At 39.0% G+C, this 26,004-nt stretch overlaps 1 protein-coding gene across 1 annotated transcript; it reads left to right on the plus strand.

Annotated features, from left to right (window-relative positions):
* The first annotated feature begins 7,166 nt into the window (after positions 1–7,166).
* On the plus strand, positions 7,167–9,329 carry LOC134572167 (protein shisa-1-like). The gene is made up of 2 exons (XM_063430972.1): positions 7,167–7,452; positions 8,548–9,329. Exons 1-2 carry the CDS (start codon positions 7,176–7,178, stop codon positions 9,084–9,086), a joined length of 816 nt encoding a protein of 271 aa, XP_063287042.1. The 5' UTR covers positions 7,167–7,175; the 3' UTR covers positions 9,087–9,329.
* Positions 9,330–26,004: the final 16,675 nt, after the last annotated feature.

Consider the following 26,004-nt stretch of genomic DNA (forward strand, 5'->3'; position numbering starts at 1 on the left):
CAGCGTTATTCATCTACTTTTAAAATAGCTTATTCTTTGAAAGGATGGAAAACTTGTCAGTATTGAAAAGTCTTAAACCTATATAGAGACTTAAGAGACTTTTTTTTTTTAAAGTTTTAAATCTAAGTTTTTATTATTACCTGCCAGGCAAGGCATGTATATTAAATTAACCCCTGCAGTGCCAGGTTCACATACGGCACCACTGAAGGATTGCCTAAGCAAGAATTTATTTAGAGTGTGTTTCTCAGTACTGTGGTTGCCTGAGCACTCCTGAGCCACTAAAATCGTCATTAACAGTTAATGTACATGAACAGCTTAATGTAGCTGTTCTGGTGTCTATAGCCTGTCCCTGCAGGCTTTTTAATGTAAACACTGCCTAGCATCCTGAGAGTCTGGCCCCTATGAGAATGAATACCTAATTAAACATATGCAAGATTTCCTTTTGTTTTTATTTGTTTTACAATTATTTAATTTCAGAGACCTAATTTTGTTAGGAATACAAATCTCTGTTAATCCTCCTCTACGATTATCCAATCAAATGTTCCTTATAGAGGAGTAATGGAGACCCAATGAGCATGCATGGTGAGCACCGTGTCCACATTCAAATTGATTTTATGATGTTACACAGAGTGTGCATTACAAAGGGCACTGTGAAAAGAGTACATGGTGTGGGTAGAAGATTGGTGGGGCCTCTGGTGTGAGTGGGGAAGGTACAGGGGTTTGAGTGGACATCTCCAGCTGCCAGAAGCAGAATGATTGAAAGCAGAAGAAAGTGGAAGAAAGATTTAAATGTATGAGATAAGTGTAGATGTTTGGTGGCTTTAGAACGAGTTGGTGGAGAAATCGAGGACGTGTATGAAAGAAGTGCTTGGGATGAATAAAAAGGGGAGTAAAGTAAAGAGGGTGTAATAAGGATACAGGAGGTAAGCATAAAGAAAGATTGTTTTTTGTTATTGTAATGGTGCGCTCCTGTGTGGTGTGCCCGCCTGCTGCTAGTGCCACTCACACTCCCATCCTTTAAAAGCCTCCTCCGGCAGTCTGATGGACGTAGGCTGCTGCAAATCTGAGCCCTTTTATGGCTCTGCCTTGGATAAGGATGCGAGCGTGCGTCATCATACACATGGTACACACGCACGTTGCAATGTCACATGACTGCCAATACTAGTCCTTCATAGGCCATTTTACCTCAGTGCAGTGTCGTCGCTTCCCTTAGATGTTATCAAAGAGCACGCTCCTATTACTGTTTCTTGATATTTTGACCTTGGAGTTTTGATTGATTTATTCTCGACTCCATGAATCTTGGCTTGTCTTATCGATTTTTGTACTTTGTCTCCCTGAACTCAGTCTGTCTAATACTGTTCTAAGTAACGCAGAGTCTGGTCACTCTAAGGCCCAGTAATACGTTTTGGTATTCAGTTTAATTTGTCTTAGTTCACTCAAGTACCGAGTGTTGGGTATGGTTAACACTGACAGTTAAATTATGACACATCTTATGTCCGCTTCTACCGAACACTGTATCAAAGTTTCAGTCGAGCGCGAGCAGAATACTTTTATTATAATATCACATTATATGCAAAATGAGCCTTTTAGATTTATTCACTGAAGTGAAAATTGTCAGAAATGCTAAGTGAATTTCAAATGTAAGTAACTGAACAGGAAAAATAGCTGACTTTTTCCAGTTTGGCTACTTTTGCTCTAAATTTTAAGTTTACTTTGAATTCCCAACAATTCTTCCATACAATAACCCTGTTAAAGATTTGTCTTCTAACACATGCAACAACCATTTTGCCCTACTCACAAGGTTGTATTTTTTTACCACTTGTCTAGATTCTTTTAGTATAAGAGAGTGGATCGATTTGGTTTTGTTTACTATCTGTAATGGTTAACCCCTTAAGGACCGAGGACGGTTCAGGACCGTCATCGGCATTTTTGCATTGCCGACCGAGGACGGTCCTGAACCGTCCTAACGGTCCAATGTACTTACCCGATCGCCGTCGTTCCCCCGGCGGCGATCGGCGGTGCTCCCGTTGTGGGGAGACTGCCTGCAGCCCAGACAGTCTCCCCATGGCGGATTAGGACCCCTGTGACCATGTGATCGCCCAACAGGGCGACCACATGGTCACAATAGGTGTCCATGTCTCTGCCTGCAGGGGGACTGTCTGTGCTGACAGGCAGTCTCCCTGCTTAGTGTAAAATCATAAAAAAAATAAAGTTTAAAGTTAATAAATAAAAATTATAATTATATATGTGTGTATATATATATGATATATAGACGTATATTATATATATATAATATACGTCTAAATATCATATATATAATGTCATACTAAGTGTATTTTTATATTAATATGTACATATATTAATATAAAAATACACTTATAATTAAATTACACACGTGTATATATATAATATATATAATAACTATATATATTGTGTATATATTATTATAAACTACAAATAATAAGTAATTTAAATTAAACTAAAAAAATTAAAAATAATAATAAAAATTTAAAAAAAAATTATATATCTATACGAAATTTTATTCTAACTGTATTTTGATATTAATATATATATATTTATATCAAAATACACTTAGAATGAAATTGTATATATATCTATGTATATATAAATAAATAAAAAGAATACGAACTATTCATATGTCCATATACAAAATTACATAAATAATTATATAAATATACACGTAGACTTCAAATATATAAATATGCATATATATTTAAATTCTACGTGCGTATTTATGTAATATTTTTACATAATTAAGTTATTTTATTGATTGCAATTTAAGGGACCTGCCTGCCAACCCAGGCCGAGAGTACAGAGAATTTAATTTGCTATCACTGTATTTTACCCTGTAACGTTCTACGACACCCTAAAACCTGTACATGGGGGGTACTGTTTTACTCGGGAGACTTCGCTGAACACAAATATTAGTGATTCAAAACAGTAAAACATATCACAGCGATGATATTGTCAGTGAAAGTGACTTTTTTTGCATTTTTCACACACAAACAGCACTTTTACTGATGATATAATTGTTGTGATACATTTTCCAGTTTTGAAACACTAATATTTGTGTTCAGCCAAGTCTCCTGAGTATAACAGTACCCCCCATGTACAGGTTTTATAGCGTTTTTGAAAGTTACAGGGTCAAATATATGGGTCATATTTTTACATTGAAAATGGCCAGGTTGGTTACGTTGCCTTTGAGAGCGTATGGTAGCCCAGGAATGAGAATTACCCCCATGATGGCATACCATTTGCAAAAGTAGACAACCCAAGGTATTGCAAATGGGGTATGTCCAGTCTTTTTAAGTAACCACTTAGTCACAAACACTGGCCAAAATTAGCGTTCAATTTAGTTTTTTACTTTTTTCACACACAAACAAATATGAACGCTAACTTTGGCCAGTGTTTGCGACTAAGTGGCTACTAAAAAAGTCTGGACATACCCCATATTGAATACCCTGGGTTGTCTACTTTAAAAAATATATGTACATGTGGGGTGTTATTTAGCGATTTATGACAGATAATAGTGTTACAATGTCACTATTGATACATTTTAAAAATATAGGTTTTGAAACCTCAATATCCTACTTGTACCTATAGCCCTATAACATGCAAAAAAATAGCAAAAAGCATGTAAACACTGGGTATTTTTAAACTCAGGACAAAATTTTGAATCTATTTAGCAGTTTTTTTCATTCGCTTTTGTAGATGAGTAAAAGATTTTTTACATAAAAGTCAAAAAACATGTATTTTTTTCAATTTTTCATCATATTTTTTCATTTTTTAAAAATTAAATTACATGAGATTATATAAATAATGGTATGTAAAGAAAGCCCATTTTGTCCTGAAAAAAACAATATATAATTTGTATGGGAACAGTAAATGAGAGAGCGGAAAATTACAGCTAAACACAACCACCACAAAAGTGTCAAAAAGATGCCTGGTCGCAAATGTACAACATCGCAAAAAAAGTCCGGTCCTTAAGGGGTTAAATATTTACGAACAATTTAAACTAAAAGACAAACTGCGGGCTAATTATTACTTATGAATTTTATCAATTTGCCAGACAACCTCACTGTGGTTATCTCAATAATGAGGGGTTACATAGGCTGTACACTGAGATACTGATAAATGTCTATGCTGATACGTATATGATTTATTGTCATTAAAACACCTCAACCGCATATGCAAGATAAATGATCTCTAAAATGTGCTCAACCTGATCTCCATATGAAAGAGAACAGGAAGGGTCAGGGATAAGCATGTTTACACTTACTGTATGCTTCATGGACTGATTAGTCATAGTGGCTTCACATTCGGAATAAAAGCCAATAATAATAACCAGAGAAAATGACAAGTGCTAATTCAACAGCAGTTCAATAGTTAGATGTCAATTGACTGAATTGAAGTCAAGGCACAAATTGGGATGCGCACACTATTAACCCCTTAAGGACACATGACATGTCTGAAAGGTCATGATTCCCTTTTATTCCAGAAGTTTGGTCCTTAAGGGGTTAAAGGAGCTTGCCAGACCCCTAAAGCACTTCTGCTTGCTGAAGTGCTTTATTTGTGAAGAGCATATCCTCTCTTTCGCATTTTAGAAAAAGTGGAGATTTCAATAGAAATTTGCACTTTTAGAAATTAGCTTTGTTACATCACAGGCTGTCAATCAAATAACAGATCATGTTACTTCCTGGTTTGGTTAGCTAAGTGGAACTAAACTCAAGGGGCAGCAATTGCTTAGAGCAGTTGCCTTTCAAAGACTTCTCATTGAAACTCATTGGGTAGAGTGTAATTGGACAGGAGTAACACTTCTCCTCCCTCCATACCAATTCATGCTAGTGATAGGCTGAGAGTACTCTAGTGACACTCTCAGTCTGTCACTGCCTGCTAACTCCTGGTATGGCACAACACAGAATGTAGTGAAACAAAAAGAGAAGATGAGAAAAAAAAAAGCTTGGAGAAACTCAGTAGCTTCAAGTGTCAAAAATGTTTTCCTCACATGTGTCATTACAAAAGAAACCTCTACCATTTGCATGTCAGACTGATCCCACCCATAAGGACAGTCCAGAACCGAAATACCAGTAAGTTCTCGGTGCAAAAGAGATACAGCAACCTTGGACGATCCTGTCAGCATTCTTTGGGCCCGCAAGCGAGATGTAGCTGATGCCCCTCTAGGTACAGTGAGCATGGTATATGCATTTTGCCACCAACCCGCCCCTCCCCCCCCCACCCACGCATCTTCACCTGTGTGACTCTTAAACCCTCTTTCTCATAGTTTCTTGCCCCCTTTTGTGTGTTTTTTCCATCTCTTGTGTTTTACACCAACTTTAGTGTATTTTATACCCTACATTTCCCCATTGCGTGTCTTACCTACCACTTCTATATCTGTGCACCTCTAACTTTCCTCCAAGCCCATTTGTGTGTCTCCTATTTCCCCCACGGCCCCTATCTGTCTATTTTGCTCCAGCTCCTTTGTTTGTATTTTTCTTCCCTGCAGACCCTGTGTATCTTTTTCCTCATCCCAATTTGTGTCTTTTTCTCCCCTTCCCCTCTGTCTCCTTCTCCCCCAGCCCCTTTGTGTCTCTTTTCCACTTCCCCTCTATCTCTCTTTATCCCCCACAGGCCCTTTTGTGTGTCTCACCCTACAGTCCCTTTTGTATTACCCTTCCCCAAATCCCCTTTGTCTGTCTCTTTCTCCCCTTCCTTAGCCTTTGTGTCTTTTTCCCCTCTGTGTCTGCCCCCCTGGCCAGGTGTGTCTTTCTCAGTCTTTATTGTATGTCTCTTACACCCCAGCTAATGTGTGTCTCTTTCTCTCCTTCCTCTACCCCTTTCATATTTCTCCTTCTCCTATTTTGTGTTTCTCCCCTGTGGTCTCTTTCCCTTATCTCCTTGTAGTGTATCCATGCAGACTGAGGTAGAGGATCTTCTATCCTCTGTCGGTCTGAAAGGAAGCTGTTCATTGCTCCTAGTAAGCACATCCTGTTAGAACGGTTAAAGGATTCAGAAGAACATCTACCGTGATCCACTCAGCCACGCTACATGAAGGGGGAGCACTGTGAGCTTCCTTCTTGCAGGACACACCAAAAATTACAGCCGCCTTATTGTGCCAGCCCCAAGTAACACATTAGAGATGCCCTAAATGTCAAGTCACTTCTATGCAGTTTGTAATGAAACTGAGTTATTGCATCTAGAGACTATAGCACACATAACCACTGCATTGAGCTGTAGTGGTGACATGCTAAATCTACATTGTAAAACATACACATGCCAAGCTACATAGGAATATTATGGGGCTTATTAAACTAAAACAAAAATTGGGCTATGTGGATCCACGAAAAAATACAGGCTGCAGTACTGTTGATCTACCAAATGAAAACATGATCAGTGCCCATAAAAGTTAAATATTGGTGGCACTCCCAATCCCAGCTTCAAACCACCCACCAGCCAAACATCTCCCACCAGGTTCACCTATTATCACATACACACCATGTACATCTTTCCCCAAATCTGCCCAATCCTTGACATCACACCGCATTCTGTCAATCAGACCCAGGCCTGCCAGCCCATCTATGTTTCAGGTTCTAGGGCAACACGTGACAAGAACTGCTCCGCAATACCCAGACTCTATATGAAGCAGGACGCAGTTGCTCTGTGCTGTGTTCTGGAGACAGTGCTTACGCTCCTCCCCCGGCGCGGAACGTGGCGCGCGCTCCAAGATGACGTCATATCCCGTTCCATTCCGAACCTCCCATGCGGTTCTGCGCGGTAACCCTGGGCTACGTGTGGATTGGGCGACTTTACCTACATCCTGCTCCCTGGTAGCAGCACAGAGACAGCCATTGATCCCCTAATTTAATACTCTGCTCCCATGGCGTCATCTACCAGAGGGGACAAAGAACAGCCGCCTTATAACTGCTCCCCGTGTGGTACATTGTATTGTGTTACTGGCAAGGTATCCTGGGAGTTGTAGTTCTCTCACAGCTGGGGCAGGCTGGCCTCCCTCTGTGCTATAAGCCGTACAGTGAGGAGGACTGTGTGCTGAGCGCTCTCCCCCGGGCGGTTTAGTGAGGGCGGGTCATTAGACAGCTGATAAAGACCCAGAGCACGCCGCCCCCCGGGCCAGCAGTCAGTCAGTCCACATAGTGTCCATGGCTTCCCAGCTGCTCCTGGCACTGGCCCTGCTGGCTACCTGTGCGGCCCAGGATGGAGAGTACTGCCACGGCTGGGCGGACAGCCAGGGGACCTGGCACCACGGCTTCCAGTGCCCGGAGAGGTACGACCCCCAGGAGGCCGCCTTATGCTGCGGGTCCTGTGCCCTGAGATACTGCTGCACGGAAATCGAGGCCAGGCTGGACCAGGGACCATGCCCCAGCGAGGAGCGAGGGCCCCTGCCAGGAGTGCCAACCATGGAGCTGGCAACACCAGGTGAGAGAGACACAGCATGCTGGAGGGGGCACAGGGCAGGCTGGCCTTATAGAAAAGTTTTCATGCTGATGTTCAAAAGTGTTGCTCCTAATGTTACTGTCCTGTAGATGGTGGGGTGCCTTCCCTGGTACATTGCTTTAGGCACACCTATTAGCAATTTACAATGTGAGCAGACTTGTTTAAACAGGGTTATTCACTAAAGTGTAAAATGTTGGGGTTTCAGAAAAGTATTGTAATGTGAATTTCAGAATTTGGGCCAAAATTGCCAATGTGGAAAACGTTGTTCAAGTTATGTTTTCTATTTTGGTTGTTTTGGCTTATCATTTGAATTCACTTTGCATATCCAACAACTTACTCTTTGGTGAATAAACCTTTCCAGCTTTTCAACTATTCCTACGGTATAGTTTTCAATGTAACATCGACATTACTTTTCATGAAACCACGGTCCTCTTACTGGTTAATGTTCAGAGCGATGTTCTGGCTGTAAACATTATAAACATGAAATAAGAGACTGAATGGACTACTTTTTTATTTTTTTATTTGCTTGTACATAATTGTTGCCATTCTACAGCTAGTTGTTGACTGTAAAGTGGATGTCTGTTGGTAAATGAAATATGCATTCTTGAACTGAATAGCAACTCGCCATGATTTTTTTTTTTTTTTTTTTTTTTTTTTTTTTTTAACCTTTACAATCCAATGAAAGAAAAATCTTTACTGCAATAGTTTGTGGTGAAGTCAAGATTTTTACAAAGACTGTTTAGTGAAAAAAAACTTTGTGGTTTTGTCCTAAAACTAGAATGTAGTAATTTTGGAAACTGAATAGTAAAATTTGGGCTAAATTGCCAAGCTGTGACTAGCAGAGTTGAGATTTTTTCCAACTATTTTGACCTACTACAATTTGACTTGAATAAACAATCAACATTTGAATTTGCTGCTCTGTTACCTCAATTAGAACCTGTATTGTGGTCTGTCTTATTTAGAACAAATCTAGTTTTTCTTGTCTTCATTGTATTTGTTTTGGTATCTTGGTACTGATTTTTCTTGCAAAAATGCATTTGTGTTCAAATGTTAAAGTCTAACATTTATTTATTGCAGTGCCCACATACTTACCTTTTCTATTGGTTGGGAGTGTTTTCGTGATGTTTGTCATACTGGGTTCCCTGGTCGGTGTTTGCTGCTGTAAATGTCTGAAACCTAACATTGAGACACAAGGAATTGGACCCACATCCACCCAGAGCCGCCTCCTGTCCACAGATCAATCTAGAGACCTCTCTAGGAATTCAGGTTCCAGCTCAAGCTTGGCACCTCGGGCATCTCTGGCCATCCGCCCTCAAAACATCAGTTCTCTGGGTGCTGAAAACCATAACATGTATATTAATATGCCTACAACCTTCTCCACAATGGGGTTCGCTCAGGGTGCTCAATTTATGTGCCCACCAACAGCTGGCACTCCTTTCATGAACTATGGTGTGCCAACTGAACACTCTATAATGTTAACACCTGCTACTTACATTGATGTTAGGAGCTGCTATGGACAATCTTTAAATCCTTATGGACACAATTTAAATGCATATCCTCCAGTGACCCAACAAACTGAGCACATCATGGCAAATGAATCCCCCACAAAATGTTGAGTGTTGTTACAGTAAGTGATGAGAGTAACTTTAACATGCTCACTATCTTGAGACATCAGTGGACTTCTAATGAATGTAATTATGGAGACTTTGCCATAAATACGGAGTCCGCTTCATTCTAATGCTGCTTCAGTTTTTTGGTCTTTCTTTAGCCACATCTGGAAGATGTGAAAACTGATGTCAGTTTGTTCAGTGAACAACTTAACTGTTTTATGCAGTGCTAAAGTGTGCTTAATACTGTCAAGTAAGGAAAAACATGACTACTGTGTATTTATGAAAACCTTGTCTATTAAAAAAGAAACATTTCTAGGCCATACAGGAATGTTAATTTTTTATTTTTATTTTAAATTCAGGAAGTTTGGATGAGAAATATTTTGACGTTGTTACTGTCTAAGTTTGTCTTAATATTGCTGTGAAGTTTTTGTTTTTTGTTTTACATTTCCTTGATTTTAAAATGGTGACTATACAAGTTAACCTATTTCATGAAGAATTTCATAAAAAGGGTATAATTCTATTAGTTTTGTATTTAAACATTTGTATTTATTTTTTTTAATTTATTTTTTTTTTTGATACCTTGCGTAAGCTGAATATTAAGAAGGGTTATTAAATAAAGTGTGGATTGTCAGGAAGTCAAAGTAGATTTGAAGTTTTAGGCCAAAATAGCTGAAAATGATCACTGTATTTCATTTCTGGCCTAAAATATAAAATTCAGTTTCCATTCCTGACAGTTTACAATTTGATAAATAATCCTGTGTTTTAGTTGCACTCAAACTTGTAAAGTGATTCCTTAAAGCAAAGGTTGACTAACCCTCAGTCATGAGTCATTGCTCATAAAATTCTTATTACACAATCTTTTATTTTTTATTTTTTATATGGTCTATCAATATTTCTCAACATCTGATCCTACTATTCTTCTCAGCGGGGTAGCGCCATCCACAAATACCTCAAATGTTGTCCTAGAACGCAAAACTAATGGCAACAAAGCATGGGCAGCAGATAAAAATAGGGCAAAAAAAAACCTCCTGTATTGTAGGATGAAAATGTATTAATCCACGCAGTTACTTTATTATGATTCCTCAGATTTATTCATCTACTTTATGCAACATAGGAAATCTACATACTTAGGTAGCACATTTTTAAGTGACACAAGATGTAGGTATACTATAGACATCGAAAAAGGGTGAAACTATTTTGTGACTTGTGGGCTATGATGTGGAGTGTGAAACGTTTTTCAGCTTTTTTTAAAAAAAATGTTTTTATTGTGTATTCTGGGAATCGTGACATAACTGTATATTTTGTGTAATTTGCTTCTGTAAAAAAGGAGCGTCCTGTTTTATTTTAACAATGTTAAATGCACTTTTTAAAACAATAAAACAGGATTTGTTTTTAATGTTTTGTTTTTATTTTGACATACAGATGCAATACAGTTAGCGACCCTTACACTACTGATACTTATAAAAGGTAGCAGAACAAGACATGCTTTCTAGTTTTATTGTGATGATGGCACTATAATGTGTATATTGTAATGCTTTATGCCTGTTCTCATTATGTCCCTTATTGTCTGCATACTTGTAGATTTAGGTTCCCCATGAAAGGTTTCAGTGCCAGAGGGGTGAGAGATACTGTTTGACTGTTTTGCAGAGAGGTTTAAAATTTCAGAATTTTAATTACCTGCTGACTGTGGGTATCTAATTATCTCAGAACAATTGTAAGTTAATTGAAGGGCAACTTTGCTTAACAGCTTAATGGTAATCATTGCTTTTCACTAATACACACATACTGTCCAAATTAACCTTTTGTTATAATTTTATTTACAAAAAAAGTCAATAGACGTGCAACGAGTAGCCTGGAGTGTTTCCCCCAAGAGAACTCTCTCAAAACAGTACCACATGTAGTATAATTACTGTATACTGTGCATACTCAGAGCGACAGAAAACTTCTCTCTCTCTGTCTCCTCCCCCCCTTTAGGAATAAAAGGCCGTTTCTAAGGGTCTCGATATTACCTACCTATTCAAACACTGGGAACTATTAGGTACTACACCATATTTTTTAAATTTATTTTATATGGTAAATGTATTATCTGACTATTTAGATATGTACCGGTATATATTACACCTACACTGGTTTGTATCATTCACTGTATGCTGTTTAATGTTTTGGAGTGACACTGCAGTGTGTGTAAATTGCTGCTTGCATTAGCCACTGCTGCACATTTTGGTGTATTCTTCTCCATTAACCCCTTCTCACCTTTCCCAAGTTTTCTACTTCAGCACCACAATTAGGAAAGTTGTGAATCGTGCATAGAGTGGAACAATTACCATTGACTCTAATGTTAATTGCTTGATTTTTCTATTAGTGACCATTTTAAAATAGTCCTTGGATTTGACTGTGTAACCTATGCATAGTATTAATTAAATATCATCCTAATAGGTGGTATTCTGTACTAAGTGTTCATTCTGATCAGATGGTTCAACAGACAAAGTATTGCTTTAAATAGTACAATTCAGATTTCATGCTCACTAATGAGCCTTAGTTATCATTCTTTAAAGTCTCAAGAGTTTTCATTTATCCCTTTAATTTTCTGCTTATGTGCTCTGTTCTTCTTGTGAGATGTATCACACAATGCAACGTGGAGCTGCTGGTATAATTGCGTAAATGGGAAATGTTTGTTTACACAAAAACCCTTTAAGAAAATTGCAGTTGGGAACAAGTTGTAGAAGCTAATGACATTAACGTAGGCAAAAAAGCACATTATGTAAATATTCTGTGTCCTCTACCATCACAGAATTTGCACTTAATCTTTCCTATGCAAGAGAAGTGTGTAATTCATTGAATAGTACTTTGTTTTTAAAATAGTTAAATCATTGCTTTACAAGCATCATTTTAAATACCGTAACAATGGGTGTGAATGCCAACACCCCTCTGTCTATTGTAAAGTGGATCTGTCACCTCTTGGGGTTTTTGCATAATTTGCAAACACCCCTTGCCGTGACATTGCCACTCAGGGTACAGTGATCGGCAGGGCAAGCTAAGGTGATATTTACTTACCTATGCCTGTCCCCATTTTTTTTCAGCTCCTGGCGCTTCAGCTGCTTGGAGCCTAGGTCAGTGCTGTACTGTCACGCATGTACCATTGAGGTATGTGGGGGATGCTGCAAGACTGTGGGATCCTCCTTAGAAAGTCACTGGTGACTACAGGCTGAAATAACCAGGCTTGATGACTGGAGCTCTGCCTAGTGTCAGGCCGTGGAAAAATACTAAAACAAAGTAGTTCCTACTTTGTCTCCATATATCTTTTGAGTGGGTTAAAATCTTAGTGATATTCCAACACAGTCCATATGAGTATTTCATAAAGAGTAAGGGGGTGAGAGTGTGACAGTGCCACTTTAAGTTGTCTTATAATTGCACGAATTCATAAGTTACTGGTTTTATAAAACTGCTCTATGGAGCAATGACATCAAAAGTGGTAATTTAATTCATCCCTTACCAACAAACTTCTGTCAACTTGTGTGTGCAACTCTCCTTGTGTCTTCAGAGATCCTGCACTGCAGCCTTGTACATATGCTTTTAGCAGCTCGTTGGATCACTGTAGTCCGTCCAGTTTGCAAAATTGGGAACTGGGCTGTGAATTAATAGGAGGCACAGCATGGCTGCTGAGAGCTTAATCAGCAGATTTACTTAACTTGTGTGATGAATGAATATGTGGGTTTGTCGTTGGACACCAAAGTGCTAAAGAAATAAGTCATATGCATACCTATGCTGCACTAAGCATCCAGGTTTTTTAAATAAAGATTTATACATTCTCATTTAAAATTAACCCATATTTATAAATGATTACCAACTGATGAATATTATCCCTCACAGACAAGATACTCTTACAAAGAATTTAAGGAAAGCTTAAAAACATCCTCCAAGACACATCATAACTGTGACATTGTAACGGGGCCATATTCATAAGAGCAGACATGCTATGAGTTGCTTATTGAGCAATTCCACTTATGTGATTTCATGAGTAAAATTGCATTTGATGAGTAGAATGGAGCAAAACTACATATCACACAAGTGTGAGTTATATATTGTATCTTTGTTTAAAAAATAAATAAAATGTCAAGTGATACATGTAGTGTTATTCTTCATAGTATGCATCTTAAAATGTGAAACAAATTAAAGCAGGCCAACACTATAACCACACGTTATCTATTATTTATTAGAAAGGGCAGGTCAAATCTGTCTTGGAGTGTTCTTTAAGATCCCCCCCAAGGATCTGCTTAAGTGGCTTATATATTAGTCACCTGTGGATGCAGAGAGAGATTTTTTGTTTCTTATTTTAAAAATAAATTAATTAAAAAGGACACATTAAAAACAGATGAGCCCTGGTTCTCCTCCTATATGCCCAAAATAATAAACACCCTTTTTATTTATATATTTTATTTATACATATTAGACACTACACTAAAGAGTCGATAATTAGTAGAACTAGGATCCTGTATAGGACAGAACTAATGTAGAGAGGGCCCTGATGCAAGAAAATCTATTTGGCCCCCTTTTGTAGTGCAAGAGTGGCCAAAAGGTACAACTCCCACAATGCTTTCCCACTGGAGATCTACCATTTACCCATCCTTGCAGGGTTTTATTTGTGAGCAGTGTTTGTGCTTTTGAATGTAAGCATGTTTTTTGTATAGAGTATGGGTTTGCATGTAGGAGTATAATTGTATGTACTGCTGCCATTGGACTGCATTGGTTTACTTGTAATGATTGTGTTTGAATGCAGGGGTGTGTTTGTATGTAATGTTTGAGCTTAATTGCAGAAGTTTGTTTCTAATGCTGGTGTTTAAATGCAGATTAACATTTGTGTGTAGTATTGGTGTTTGAAATAGGGGTTTGTAAAGAATTGTGGAGTTTGACTGCAGGGGTGTGTTTGCATGCTGTGTTGGTGTGTGATTGCTGGGATGTATACACACACACAAACACTTAAACAGATATACATACACACATTAACACACAGATTTAAACACTGACATAAAAAACACACACATTCAGATTCAAACTGACACAGATACAGACACTGACACACACAACCACACTCAGATACACATCCTGACTCTTTTGTTGACTGAGAGCATCAGCATTCTCAGCCAATTAATAACCTTCTGTGTAACATATCTGCATAGACTTGAAATTGTCCAGTTCAGAATTCTTGTTACACCTCCGACAGCAAATAAAATCTGTATGTGTATTTTTTTAAAACTTAAAAAAAAAAAAATGCACGTACAGACTCCAAGAACCATGGCCAATGCAAAAAATGTAAGTGTTCATGGCGCTTGGTGTAGAAAGTCAATACTTGAACACATTTTTACATCTCGCCCTAAGATAAAAATAAATATAAAATGCAAAATACAAAGTCCACGGCAACTCCTTGAACAGTGCACATTTATTTTTTTGTTCTCCTTTTTGAATGGGAAATTACATTGTTTTGCTACATATTAAGTTAATGACCCAGCTGCCCCCATTTCTTTGTTACATCTGATGTAATAATAAAGTGAAGATGTATATTGCATCCCCCATGTTCCCTGAAGGCGTATAAAAGAACTAGTGAACACACCCTTACAGCTTAGCCTCATACAAGGGCTGAGATTAACACATTTATTAAACCTCTTTGTTTTTATGCTAATGCTTTCCTTCAAATATGCCTTTTAATCCAAGACAAACAACATGTTGTTAGCAAGGCTTAATTGTCTGTTTACCTTGCTTTGTGTTCATTTATTTTCTTGTGGTAATTCTCAAACTCGGTCAAGACATAATCACATTCATTATTCCCTATTTGTAGAGCGAGGGAATTGAGCAAACTCGTTTGAAGTTTAAAAAATATATATATACACATAACCTATTATAACATGTTTTGACTGTTTTCCATGATTATCAAACAATTTCAGTTTTTAGATTCCATAGCACTTACAAAGTGTCTCCTGCACTCCAGTGCTGTTTTAAGGTTAGAAGAGGCACTGAGCTCTTGTGAATAACCCTAAAATGAAAGGGTCCTACACTATTTCCCTTTAAATACACATGCATTTGGAGAAGAGACTGTTATGTATCTATTCGGATGGGGGTAGAACTATGTATTTTTGTAGCCACGGACTGCAAGGCTATAGAAGTTGGAGAAAACGTGTAAAGAGATAGAACTCAGTCACACACAAAGATACGTTTAGTTAGTGATTTGAAGTTGTCATGGTGCCTGGAGTGTGTCTCTGCAGTGCTTTAATATGAAACCACGTTTAGCTGAACTTTTGACAGTGGTATTAGCCAGCCTAGAACAAGAGTTTGTGGGATGCGCTGGAACAAAAAATCCGTTCCATGTAGGCCCTACTTCACAATTTGCAGGACTCTGCTGGTAATGTCTTGGTGCCAGATACCACAGGCAACGTTCAGAGGTCTTCTGGGGTCTATGCCTTGCCTCATCAGAGCGGTGTCGGCTGCGCACGAGGAGACCTGCACAATTTCAGGCAAGTGGTTTTTAATGTTGTGGCTGATCAATAAATATGGGCCTCTCCATAACTTTGCAGTTTGAAGTATGTGTGATACCCCTATAGGCACAGTGAGCAAAGGGTCCATGTCTGGTGTACTCTTTTTAGAGTTAAGTAGACCGTATGAATATGCAAATATGCCAAAAACAAATCTAAGACACACATACTGAGAACAGACAAAGCTTGCCCTTAGGATACATACCCTCTCAGTGGGTCTCAGATAAGTTTTAGTTGTTTAGTCATAAGTCAAATTTAAAAGGACAATTAAGGGTGGATTTAGTATCTATTTTATATAGATAATTCATTGGAAATATGCATTAAGAAAAATACAAACAAAAGAACATCTGATTGTGAATATCCCTCTACTACTCACAACACAATCTAGGAAGAGGCTGATAATTCTCAGATAATCCCAGCCTCTCATACTTTCTGTGGGAGAAAATTTGCGAACATGTGTCGGTGTGATGTCACACGCATGTACACGCTAATTTTCCATGGTGATAGCTGTACTGCTGGGAGTGCATGCACACTGTGTGTGCAAATGTCTCATATTAGTATTTGGAAAATAAGTAATTGAATGCTTCCATTAACTTGTGCCAGATTTTTATCAGTAAGAGAGATACCACTCACTAGGTATTGTGCATGAACAATTGGCGCTGAATTGCTAGGCAAATAAGTTTTCTGGGAAATTCGGTATTTGTTGCCTATTGTAGACTCATAATGTGGATAAAATGGCAAAATATGTGATTAGCAAGGAGTAAAAAGTAGTGGGCAATGTGTATATTTATTTACTGATGTTATTTCTAAAGGTGAGGTATTGAGCAAAAACCTAATATGGATTTTTTAAGTTACCAGAATTACTGCAGAGATAGTTTTTTATGTGTAAAGTCTGACAACTGACAAAACTTGACAATGCCCGTGTTAGATCTTATTGCCTCCAAACTATTTCCAGCATACAGACTGTCAGAGCCACTAAATGTTTCCAACCCATTATGCCAACTTGGCTCAGGCTAAACACAGACCTTTTCAGACCTAGAGTGCCACATTTATTCTGAGGTCGCATAATACTATATCTATGTGATTTTTAATTATTGAGCCAGACATGCTTTTTTTGGTTTTAAGAACTCAGTCTTTTTAATCAACCAAAGACAGTGTAATTAAACTCACTACACTGGGGATATTATACTGTCCTTTGTACTGCTACAGATTGAAGCTTCCTTTGATCTGATTAGAGCGATAGTGCTCATGAAGTAGAGATGTGAACTGTTATTTTTAACACTAAGCATAGATTATTTTTAGAGTGTTAATTAGAACCATTGAAAACGAAACTCTATTAACAGGAAATTATACACCCCAATATAAATCAGACATAATTATCTTTGTACAGTGTGTAACGTCTGATGTCACCGTTCCTGATGATATGCTCTGGTGCAACATTGTAAGAAAGACTAGTTTCTGTTACAGCAGTCTACTAATAAACAGAAAAATATACACTGATCAGCCACAACATTAAAACCACCTGCCTAATATAATGAATGTCCCTCTCGTGGTGCCAAAACAACTCTGGTGTATCTAGGCAAAGATTCCACAAGATCTCTGAACATGTCCTGGAATATCTGGCACCAAGACATTAGCCCTGCGCTCAAACTCCCACTACTCCTGGGCGGCAGCAATGACTACAGTACAAATCAGCCCAAATGCATACAATAAAAACCAAAGAAAAGAGTTACCTGTGTACTATCTCAAATCCCTATACACATTTAAATAATTGGAGAATTTTAGTATCACTCCAGTGGCCACTTGAGTGTAAGCTCACCTACCACATCACGATAACCTTTTATGAATTGCTGATTCGTTTCCTGGTTTGAGTAGAGATTAATGTAAAAGCTACAAAGTTTAGTGGTTTATGGCAAATTGTGGAAATATAATTTTTTTTTAATTGTTTATATATACATATATTTTTTTTTTACATTCATTGTTTTACACTGGGCTCCAATTCCTGCCTCCTTCACAGCTCAGTAAGATTTCATTAGCTTTCTTGAGCTAAGCCCTGCAATTGGCCAAAACATAGAATGTGATGGCAGATAAGAACCATTCGGCCCATCAAAGAGAGAGTCATATTTCTGATATAACACAACCTATCGACTTGCTGGGAATTGAACCTGCAACCTCTTAAGAGATGAACAGTTTCTGATGATGAATTAGCCCACTGAGCTATCTCAACAGACCGCAAAAGCATCAGCTGATCGCCCTCAGCCAATGAGCTGAGCCCTACTCCACCGATCTTCAAGTGCTTACTGAGCTGCAGTGGAGACACTGATCAGCACTAGGCGCACCCCATGTAAAAAGTCAAATTATTCTAAAACAGTTTGTCTACTGATAATGGGAGGGATGTGGAAAGACATTCCTCTAGTGGTTAACAATCTAGTGCTCCTTTTACATATTCTGCTCACAGTTTGGCACCCATCTCAGGCACACTTCTCTGTAGTAGAATTCCCTGTAGATCACTATTATTTAAAATTATTTAAAGGGTCCTATGCAGTGTTCGCTTAGAGCACTGCACAAAACTCACTAACTGTGGCTCCAGCTGACAGAGTGGACCCTCAGGTATCCAATGATACTTGGAGCTCCTTGGTACCAGCAGGGATTTAACCCTGCTGGTACAATTCATGCACAACAGTCTATGCTGTCAAACCTTGCACTGCATGACAGCATGTGGTCCTTAAGGGATAAAAGGACCACTATAGTGCCAGGAAAACATACTTGTTTTCCTGGCACTATAGTGCCCTGAGGGTGCCCCCACCCTCAGGGTCCCCCTCCTGCCGGGCTCTAGGGGGTGGAAGGGGTTAAACTTACCTCTTTCTCCAGCGCCAGGCGGGGAACTCTCCTCCTCCTCGGCTGAATGCGCATGCGCGGTAAGAGCTGCGTGCGCATTCAGCCAGTCCATAGGAAAGCATTCACAATGCTTTCCTATGGACGCTGGCATCTTCTCACTGTGAAAATCACAAAAAATCAATGAGACAGCCACTAGAGGCTGGATTAACCCTATTATAAACATAGCAGTTTCTCTGAAACTGCTATGTTTATAGAATAAAGGGTTAAACCTAGCTGGACCTGGCACCCAGACCACTTCATTAAGCTGAAGTGGTCTGGGTGCCTATAGTGGTCCTTTAACCCCTTAATGACACAACTTCTGGAATAAAAGGGAATCATGACGGAATATATCCGTCATCTGTCCTTAAGGGGTTAAAGACACATTACAGACAGCATTATTGCTGTGAATCTCTGGTATGAATTCAGACACACCAAGTTTAGTGAACTCCTAGAAAAGAGGAACATTAGGATAAAAAAGAGGGACACAGGGATGTGTGCCCAGAATTGGATCTGTCCCTCATAAACAGGGACACTTGAAAGGTATGTGTGTGCGCATATATCCAAGTAGAAACATAGAAACATAGAATGTGACGGCAGATAAGAACCATTCGGCCCATCTAGTCTGCCCAGTTTTCTAAATACTTTCATTAGTCCCTGGCCTTATCTTATAGTTAGGATAGCCTTATGCCTATCCCACGCATGCTTAAACTCCTTTACTGTGTTAACCTCTACCACTTCAGCTGGAAGGCTATTCCATGCATCCACTACCCTCTCAGTAAAGTAATACTTCCTGATATTATTTTTAAACCTTTGTCCCTCTAATTTAAGACCATGTCCTCTTGTTGTGGTAGTTTTTCTTCTTTTAAATATAGTCTCCTCCTTTACTGTGTTGATTCCCTTTATGTATTTAAATGTTTCTATCATATCCCCCCTGTCTCGTCTTTCCTCCAAGCTATACATGTTAAGATCCTTTAACCTTTCCTGGTAAGTTTTATCCTGCAATCCATGAACCAGTTTAGTAGCCCTTCTTTGAACTCTCTCTAAGGTATCAATATCCTTCTGAAGATAGGGTCTCCAGTACTGTGTACAGTACTCCAAGTGGGGTCTCACCAGTGTTCTGTACAATGGCATGAGCACTTCCCTCTTTCTACTGCTAATACCTCTCCCTATACAACCAAGCATTCTGCTAGCATTTCCTGCTGCTCTATTACATTGTCTGCCTACCTTTAAGTCATCAGAAATAATCACCCCTAAATCCCTTTCCTCAGATGTTGAGGTTAGGACTCTATCAAATATTTTGTACTCTACCCTTGGGTTTTTACATCCAAGATGCATTATCTTGCACTTATCCACATTAAATGTCAGTTGCCACAACTCTGACCATTTTTCTAGTTTACCTAAATCATTTTCCATTTGGCTTATCCCTCCTGGAACATCAACCCTGTTACATATCTTAGTATCATCCGCAAAAAGACACACCTTACCATCAAGACCTTCTGCAATATCACTAATAAAAATATTAAAGAGAATGGGTCCAAGTACAGATCCCTGAGGTACCCCACTGGTGACAAGCCCAAGCTTCGAATATACTCCATTGACTACAACCCTCTGTTGCCTGTCACTCAGCCACTGCCTTACCCATTCAACAATATTGGAATCCAAACTCAAAGATTGTAGTTTATTGATAAGCCTTCTATGTGCAACAGTGTCAAAAGCCTTACTGAAATCTAAGTACATATTCAGATGAATATATATGTATTTTATTTAGTATGAGCCAAAATATTTCAAAGTGCTGAATATGAATAATAGAGAAATGGCAAAGATGCCACTATGTACAATTTAACAGACCACTTGCAATTAGCTCAAAGCCAGGCATTCTGTGTTATGCCAAGATGATAGTTCTAGATCTGTATAAACTGCTTGTAATTTAAGTGCAGCATTATAGAATTACTCATAACGAATTGCTACATGTACTTTACACCCGTTTCCCACCCACTAGAACTGCTCCCTGCATGGTACTGTCGTGCTAGTGATACACATGGATGGGAATGACTCATTCTCACGCTGCTTAACAATACTGCTACATATTAATCCCCCGGAATCTAACTAATTGATGCCTCCCTCATCATTTTCTCAATTTATCATGTTGGACTTGGATGTGTGAAGCTGACAGGAAGTAACAGGTGTATGAATTAAATAGGTCAGTATAAAACTGAAATCAGCTATAAACATGTGGCTTTAACACTAGATTTACAGGAGCAGTGAGTAGCACATACATCTAAGCAAAGCACTAAAGCAGATGTGGACAGCTGCATCGCTCAAGCTGTTGTTGAGCTATAACCCATATCATCCTCAGGCACTTTAAGTAGCTAATTGAAGCACCATGAATCCATGAGAACCCCATAGGAGGATTGAAGGGAAATACGTGCAAATAATATAATATACATAACACTCCCCAGGAACAAAAACAGACAGGTATGTGATATATATTTATCTTAAAGGACCACTATAGGTACCCAGACCACTTCAGCTCAATTAAGTGGTCTGGGTGCCAGGTCCATCTAGGATTAACCCTGCCTGCTGTAAACATAGAGAAACTGCTATGTTTACTTTAGGGTTAATCCAGCCTCTAGTGGAAAGCATTGAGAATGCTTTCCTATGGACTGGCTGAATGCGCATGCGGCTCTTGCCGCGCATGCGCATTCAGCCAATGACATTAGAAGAGGGAGGAGAGTCCCCAGCGCCGAGGGAGCCCGGCGGGAGTGGGACCCTGAGGGTTTGTTTTCCTGGCACTATAGTGGTCCTTTAAGGCTCTATATTACGGGTTCCCTTAAAGGACCACTCTAGTGCCAGGAAAACATACTCGTTTTCCTGGCACTATAGTGCCCTGAGGGTGCCCCCACCCTCAGGGTCCCCCTCCCGCCCGGCTCTGGAAAGGGGAAAAGGGGTAAAACTTACCTTTTTCCAGCGCTGGGCGGGGAGATCTCTGCCTCCGAACCTCCTCCGTTCCGCCCCGTCGGCTGAATGCGCAGGCGCAGCAAGAGCTGCGCGCGCATTCAGCCGGTCGCATAGGAAAGCATTTACAATGCTTTCCTATGGACGCTTGAGTGCTCTCACTGTGATTTTCACAGTGAGAATCACGCAAGCGCCTCTAGCGGCTGTCAATGAGACAGCCACTAGAGGATTTGAGGGCTGGATGAACCCATTAATAAACATAGCAGTTTCTTTGAAACTGCTATGTTTATAAAAAAAATGGGTTAACCCTAGCTGGACCTGGCACCCAGACCACTTCATTAAGCTGAAGTGGTCTGGGTGCCTAGAGTGGTCCTTTAAAGGTAGATCCCGAGATGTTTTAAGATTGCAGCTTCCATGATGCTTTGTCAATCTAAAGTATTCTAAAGACATGCAAAGCATCATAGGAGTTGCAGTTCTACAACATCTGGGTATCTACCTTTTGGGCACACCTGCTCTATATCACATAGCGCTTCCCCTGTTATAACACTAACCCTAAATTACAATATATGATATTAAATAAAAATAATCCAGTGTTTAAATAAACACCCTACACCAGTTTACTTCTAATGAGGTGCAGGTAGGACCAGATAGAGCGTATGGAATTTTGTGGGATTTTCACATGGATTTCCTTTGGTAAAACTCATTTTTAATGAAATGATATTAGTTGCTAGGCAGGCCCCGAGACAGAGAAGGAGATACAGGCAGTCATTACTTATCCTTAGAATGGCCTGGCTTAATGCTATAGTGAAAGATAGGCACAGAATGCCTGCAAAGGCAAAATAGCGGAGCCAAGCCAGCCGAGCTCAGGAGCACAGAAGGGTAACTAATCGAAAAAACAGAGCTAGGAAACGTACCTTTTTCAAGGCAGTTTTGTGAATGGGGAGTCACTGCCACTGGAAGCAACTTTTGGGGTTAAACCGCTCGAGCATGGTTTAACCTCTTGAGGTAAGTGTCCATGGGGACCCCCTGACACCATAACTTAATTTGGATGAAGTTGTTTTGGTGCATGGAGTGTCTTTTTAATGTGACATGTCAGCACGACACTCCACTGTTACCCCTGTTAGTAGCATGCCTTTCCTCTTAGAGAAGAGATGTGTCTGTCATCATATAGTATGTGGTTCCAGCACAGAAGTTTCCTTTGCTTATAGTCATTAAACTGGTGCGCACAGGTCTGCGATGGTCAGTAAGTTTACACTTTTATAAAGTAACTTTGTTACACACCCTTAGCTGTGAGACTTGGTACTTCACGGTTGTTTAGCTCAGTGGAACTAAACTCAGAGCACCTGCCTTGCAAAGACTTCTCATTGAGCGGCATTGGGAAGTCTGTGATTGGACAGCCACAGAAAGTTTGAGCTGGTGAAGAAGGGGATGGCTTACAAAGCCTGCAGATAGGAGAACTGTAGTTTTCGCTTTTAAGATATGCTACCTATGAAGAATACATATTTTAACGCATTCATGTTTTCATTGGGACATATGTACTAAATAGTGATTTTTGCATTTTTTTTGTATTTGGGCAGTGGAGTGTCCCTTTAATGTCAGACTTGCTGGCAATGATTGTAGAAGCAGAAAAAAGTTGCAGTTCTGTGAAGATAATGTATTCTATATCATGTTACAATCTGTAGAGTGGTTTAACAGTTAATTAGTTTGCAATGCAGCTCAAGCGTTATATGAGCGGTAAGCAAAACCTATATCATATCCAAATGTCAAAGTGGCTTTTGTCAAATACAAAAATCTGACAAAGTTGTCACACATAATAGATTCACAGAAACATAAGAAGGCAGACTTGTGTATCTCGCTCCACAGACAGATGGAGGTTTGTATCTGAGCATCTGTTGCTTATGATGACGATCCAAGAGTATTAGAAACATTTAGCTCCTAGAGGCATATGGACAGAGATAGCTGGTACCAAGCAAACTCCCCCACTATTTATGGAGTGTAGAGAAAACTCAACAGTGCATGAATGATAAGCTATGTATTGCCAATACTGTATACTGGGCTGATTTATCACTTTATACAGTATTGCTAAACTACAGTTAATGCTATTTTTCGCATCAGCTAGCATAATGGATGAAGGTACATGCAAAACAAAAAATTAAAGTTATATATGGACATTACTGAAATGTAACATGTCCCAACTCACCCTAATGCTTTAGTCGAAAGTCATAATTTGAGGATGGAGATGCATCACTAAGAATTGGTCAGAAATATTCAATACCCTAGCACAGGAGTAGGCAACCTTTGGCACTTAAGATATTGTGGATCTCCCCTGATGTTAGCACAATATAATAGATCAATTATAATAAGGTACACAGGGTCGACTTAAGATAAGGAGTAGTATCCAAAAGACAGTGGGCTGTTGACCCATTGCCTAGCCCCATCTGTCATTATTCTGGCACTGTTCCGTAGAAAGCCGAGAACATCATAAGTAACTTGTTTTTAACTGTCAGCTTGACATGAAAAGAAGACTAAAAAAATGTATGAGGGAACTTAACAGAGACTTGGCACACCAAGGAAACAGCACATAACATATTGCAATCAAGAGATAGCATCCCCAGAGTGAATTGAAAGGTCACTCTCTTAACCTACCAGAGATACCTAAAATGATAACTTCAACAGGCTTTGAATTTGAAACTAGCATTTTTCATCACTTCGAAATTTTGGCTATTAAATTGTTCTGGAAAGTGATGATTAAATTCTGTTAATTGTCATTTCTGAAAACCACCAAATTTAAACCAGCGTCCCAGATGTGGTGCTCTGTTCCATTGTCAATAAAGGCAGAATGCAATCCTTCTCAGCTATATAGGAGGCCTTGCATTGATCCTGCTTCAATATTGATGTGAGACAATTTTATACATACAAAGGTTAATTACATTTTTTTGCCACTAATGATGCAAGTTAGCGTCATTCCAGTGTCACAGCTCAATGATGTTTTGGTGTTGCCTTGATGTAAGATACTAGGACTATATAACCTCAGTCCACCAGGTGGTCTGTGCCTTGTTATAGTCTCGGCATTTGTTTATGCTGGAAGTTTGACCTTGGCTTGTTCGACTGTCCTGATTTCTGTGCTGTGTCCTGTTCTCAGACTTGTCTCACCTTGACCTCGACCTGTTCTCTGACCATTCTTGTATTTCAATTAACTTTAAGCTTGGACAATTCTAAGGACAGTCAATGTGTTCTTTCTACCTAGCTTTCCTAGATTTGTGTGTTGAGACTCCCTACCAGTCCTGCAACAAATTTATAGTGGATGAAGAATGTCAACAGTTTTCTGTCAGAAAAAGTTGTGGGAAAATTAATTCAGTTAGAGAACAAAAATTCATAGATACAATTATAGAGATTTAATTAATTAAGCCAAAACATTTATATATATGCTTGCTTTTTTGTATCACTTTGTTAGTGCTAAATTTAACAAAAACAATATTTTTCTGTTAAATCAGTTCATAAACGCTTATTATAGGAGAAAAGTGGAGTAAAGCTGCAGATTCTCAAAGTAATTGGCTACATTCTTGGTGAAGACATCTCGGTCTTTTCATCTTTTTAAGGTCAAGTAAGTCCAATTAAGTTGGGTAAATTGTAAAATCTAGACCCCACAATGCTCTCTGAAACCAAAACAAAGCTAAACATGCCTATCCTGGTGGAATATTTTGCCGTAGCTATCCGTAATCTCCTATACCTTCCTGACAATTTAAAATGAAAAGCAGACACATTAATTCTACATTGATTTTGAAGTTTTCTTTAACTGCAATGGAATTGCAAATCCAATCAGCATTCTGCTAACTCTACGAGCTAAACTACTGATATTTCAACTGCAATCATTCAAAATCATTTATCAAACCAAAACATCAATTCAAGCGGCTTTACACAGAATAATTTAGTAGTAAGAGTCTATTTCAGGAAATAGATACAAAATGATCAGTGGAGGAAAGGAAGCAATACTGTGCTACTAATTTCACAATAATGCAATTTTGTACGTAGGTGCTTCAGTACCAAGCACTATTTGTTTAAAAATTATAGTATTATTTGAAATATTCAATACAAAGGTAACACATACATGTAGCAAAAAATGGCAGTATGTATAGACTGTTGTTCATGGATACCTTAAACTACTTAAAGGGAGAATTACTTCTTAATGTAGTGGTTCTGGAGCAAAAAGACTGTCTCTGCATTCTGAGCAGTGTAAATACGGCCTTTTCTAAGAAAAGACAATGTTTACATTGCCTCTCATGCAGGGCCGGTGCAAGGATTTTTGCGGCCCTAGGCAAAACAAAAATTTGCTGCCCTCCCCACCATGTGACATCACAATGCCCCACCCATATGAACTAACACCAGTGCTGCACACAGTGTGTGTTTACATTAAAAAGCCTGCAGGGACAGGCTATAGACACCTGAACCACTTCATTAAGCTGCAGTGGTTCTGAGGACTATAGTGTCCCTTAATGTGAGGTAAATTAGAGATTAGTGCCAAGAATAATATACTAGATTGCCTACTTACAAACAGATGAGGATGGTGA

Source organism: Pelobates fuscus, chromosome 9 (assembly GCF_036172605.1).
Source record: "Pelobates fuscus isolate aPelFus1 chromosome 9, aPelFus1.pri, whole genome shotgun sequence".
NCBI lineage: Eukaryota > Metazoa > Chordata > Amphibia > Anura > Pelobatidae > Pelobates > Pelobates fuscus.

What these genes read in the sequence shown, in the direction of transcription:
- LOC134572167 (XM_063430972.1), top strand. Translation starts at nt 7,176, where the DNA reads ATGGCTTCCCAGCTGCTCCTGGCACTGGCCCTGCTGGCTACCTGTGCG. An exon ending in CATGGAGCTGGCAACACCAG is followed by an intron (nt 7,453 to 8,547) that starts GTGAGAGAGACA and finishes TATTTATTGCAG; the next exon opens with TGCCCACATACTTACCTTTT.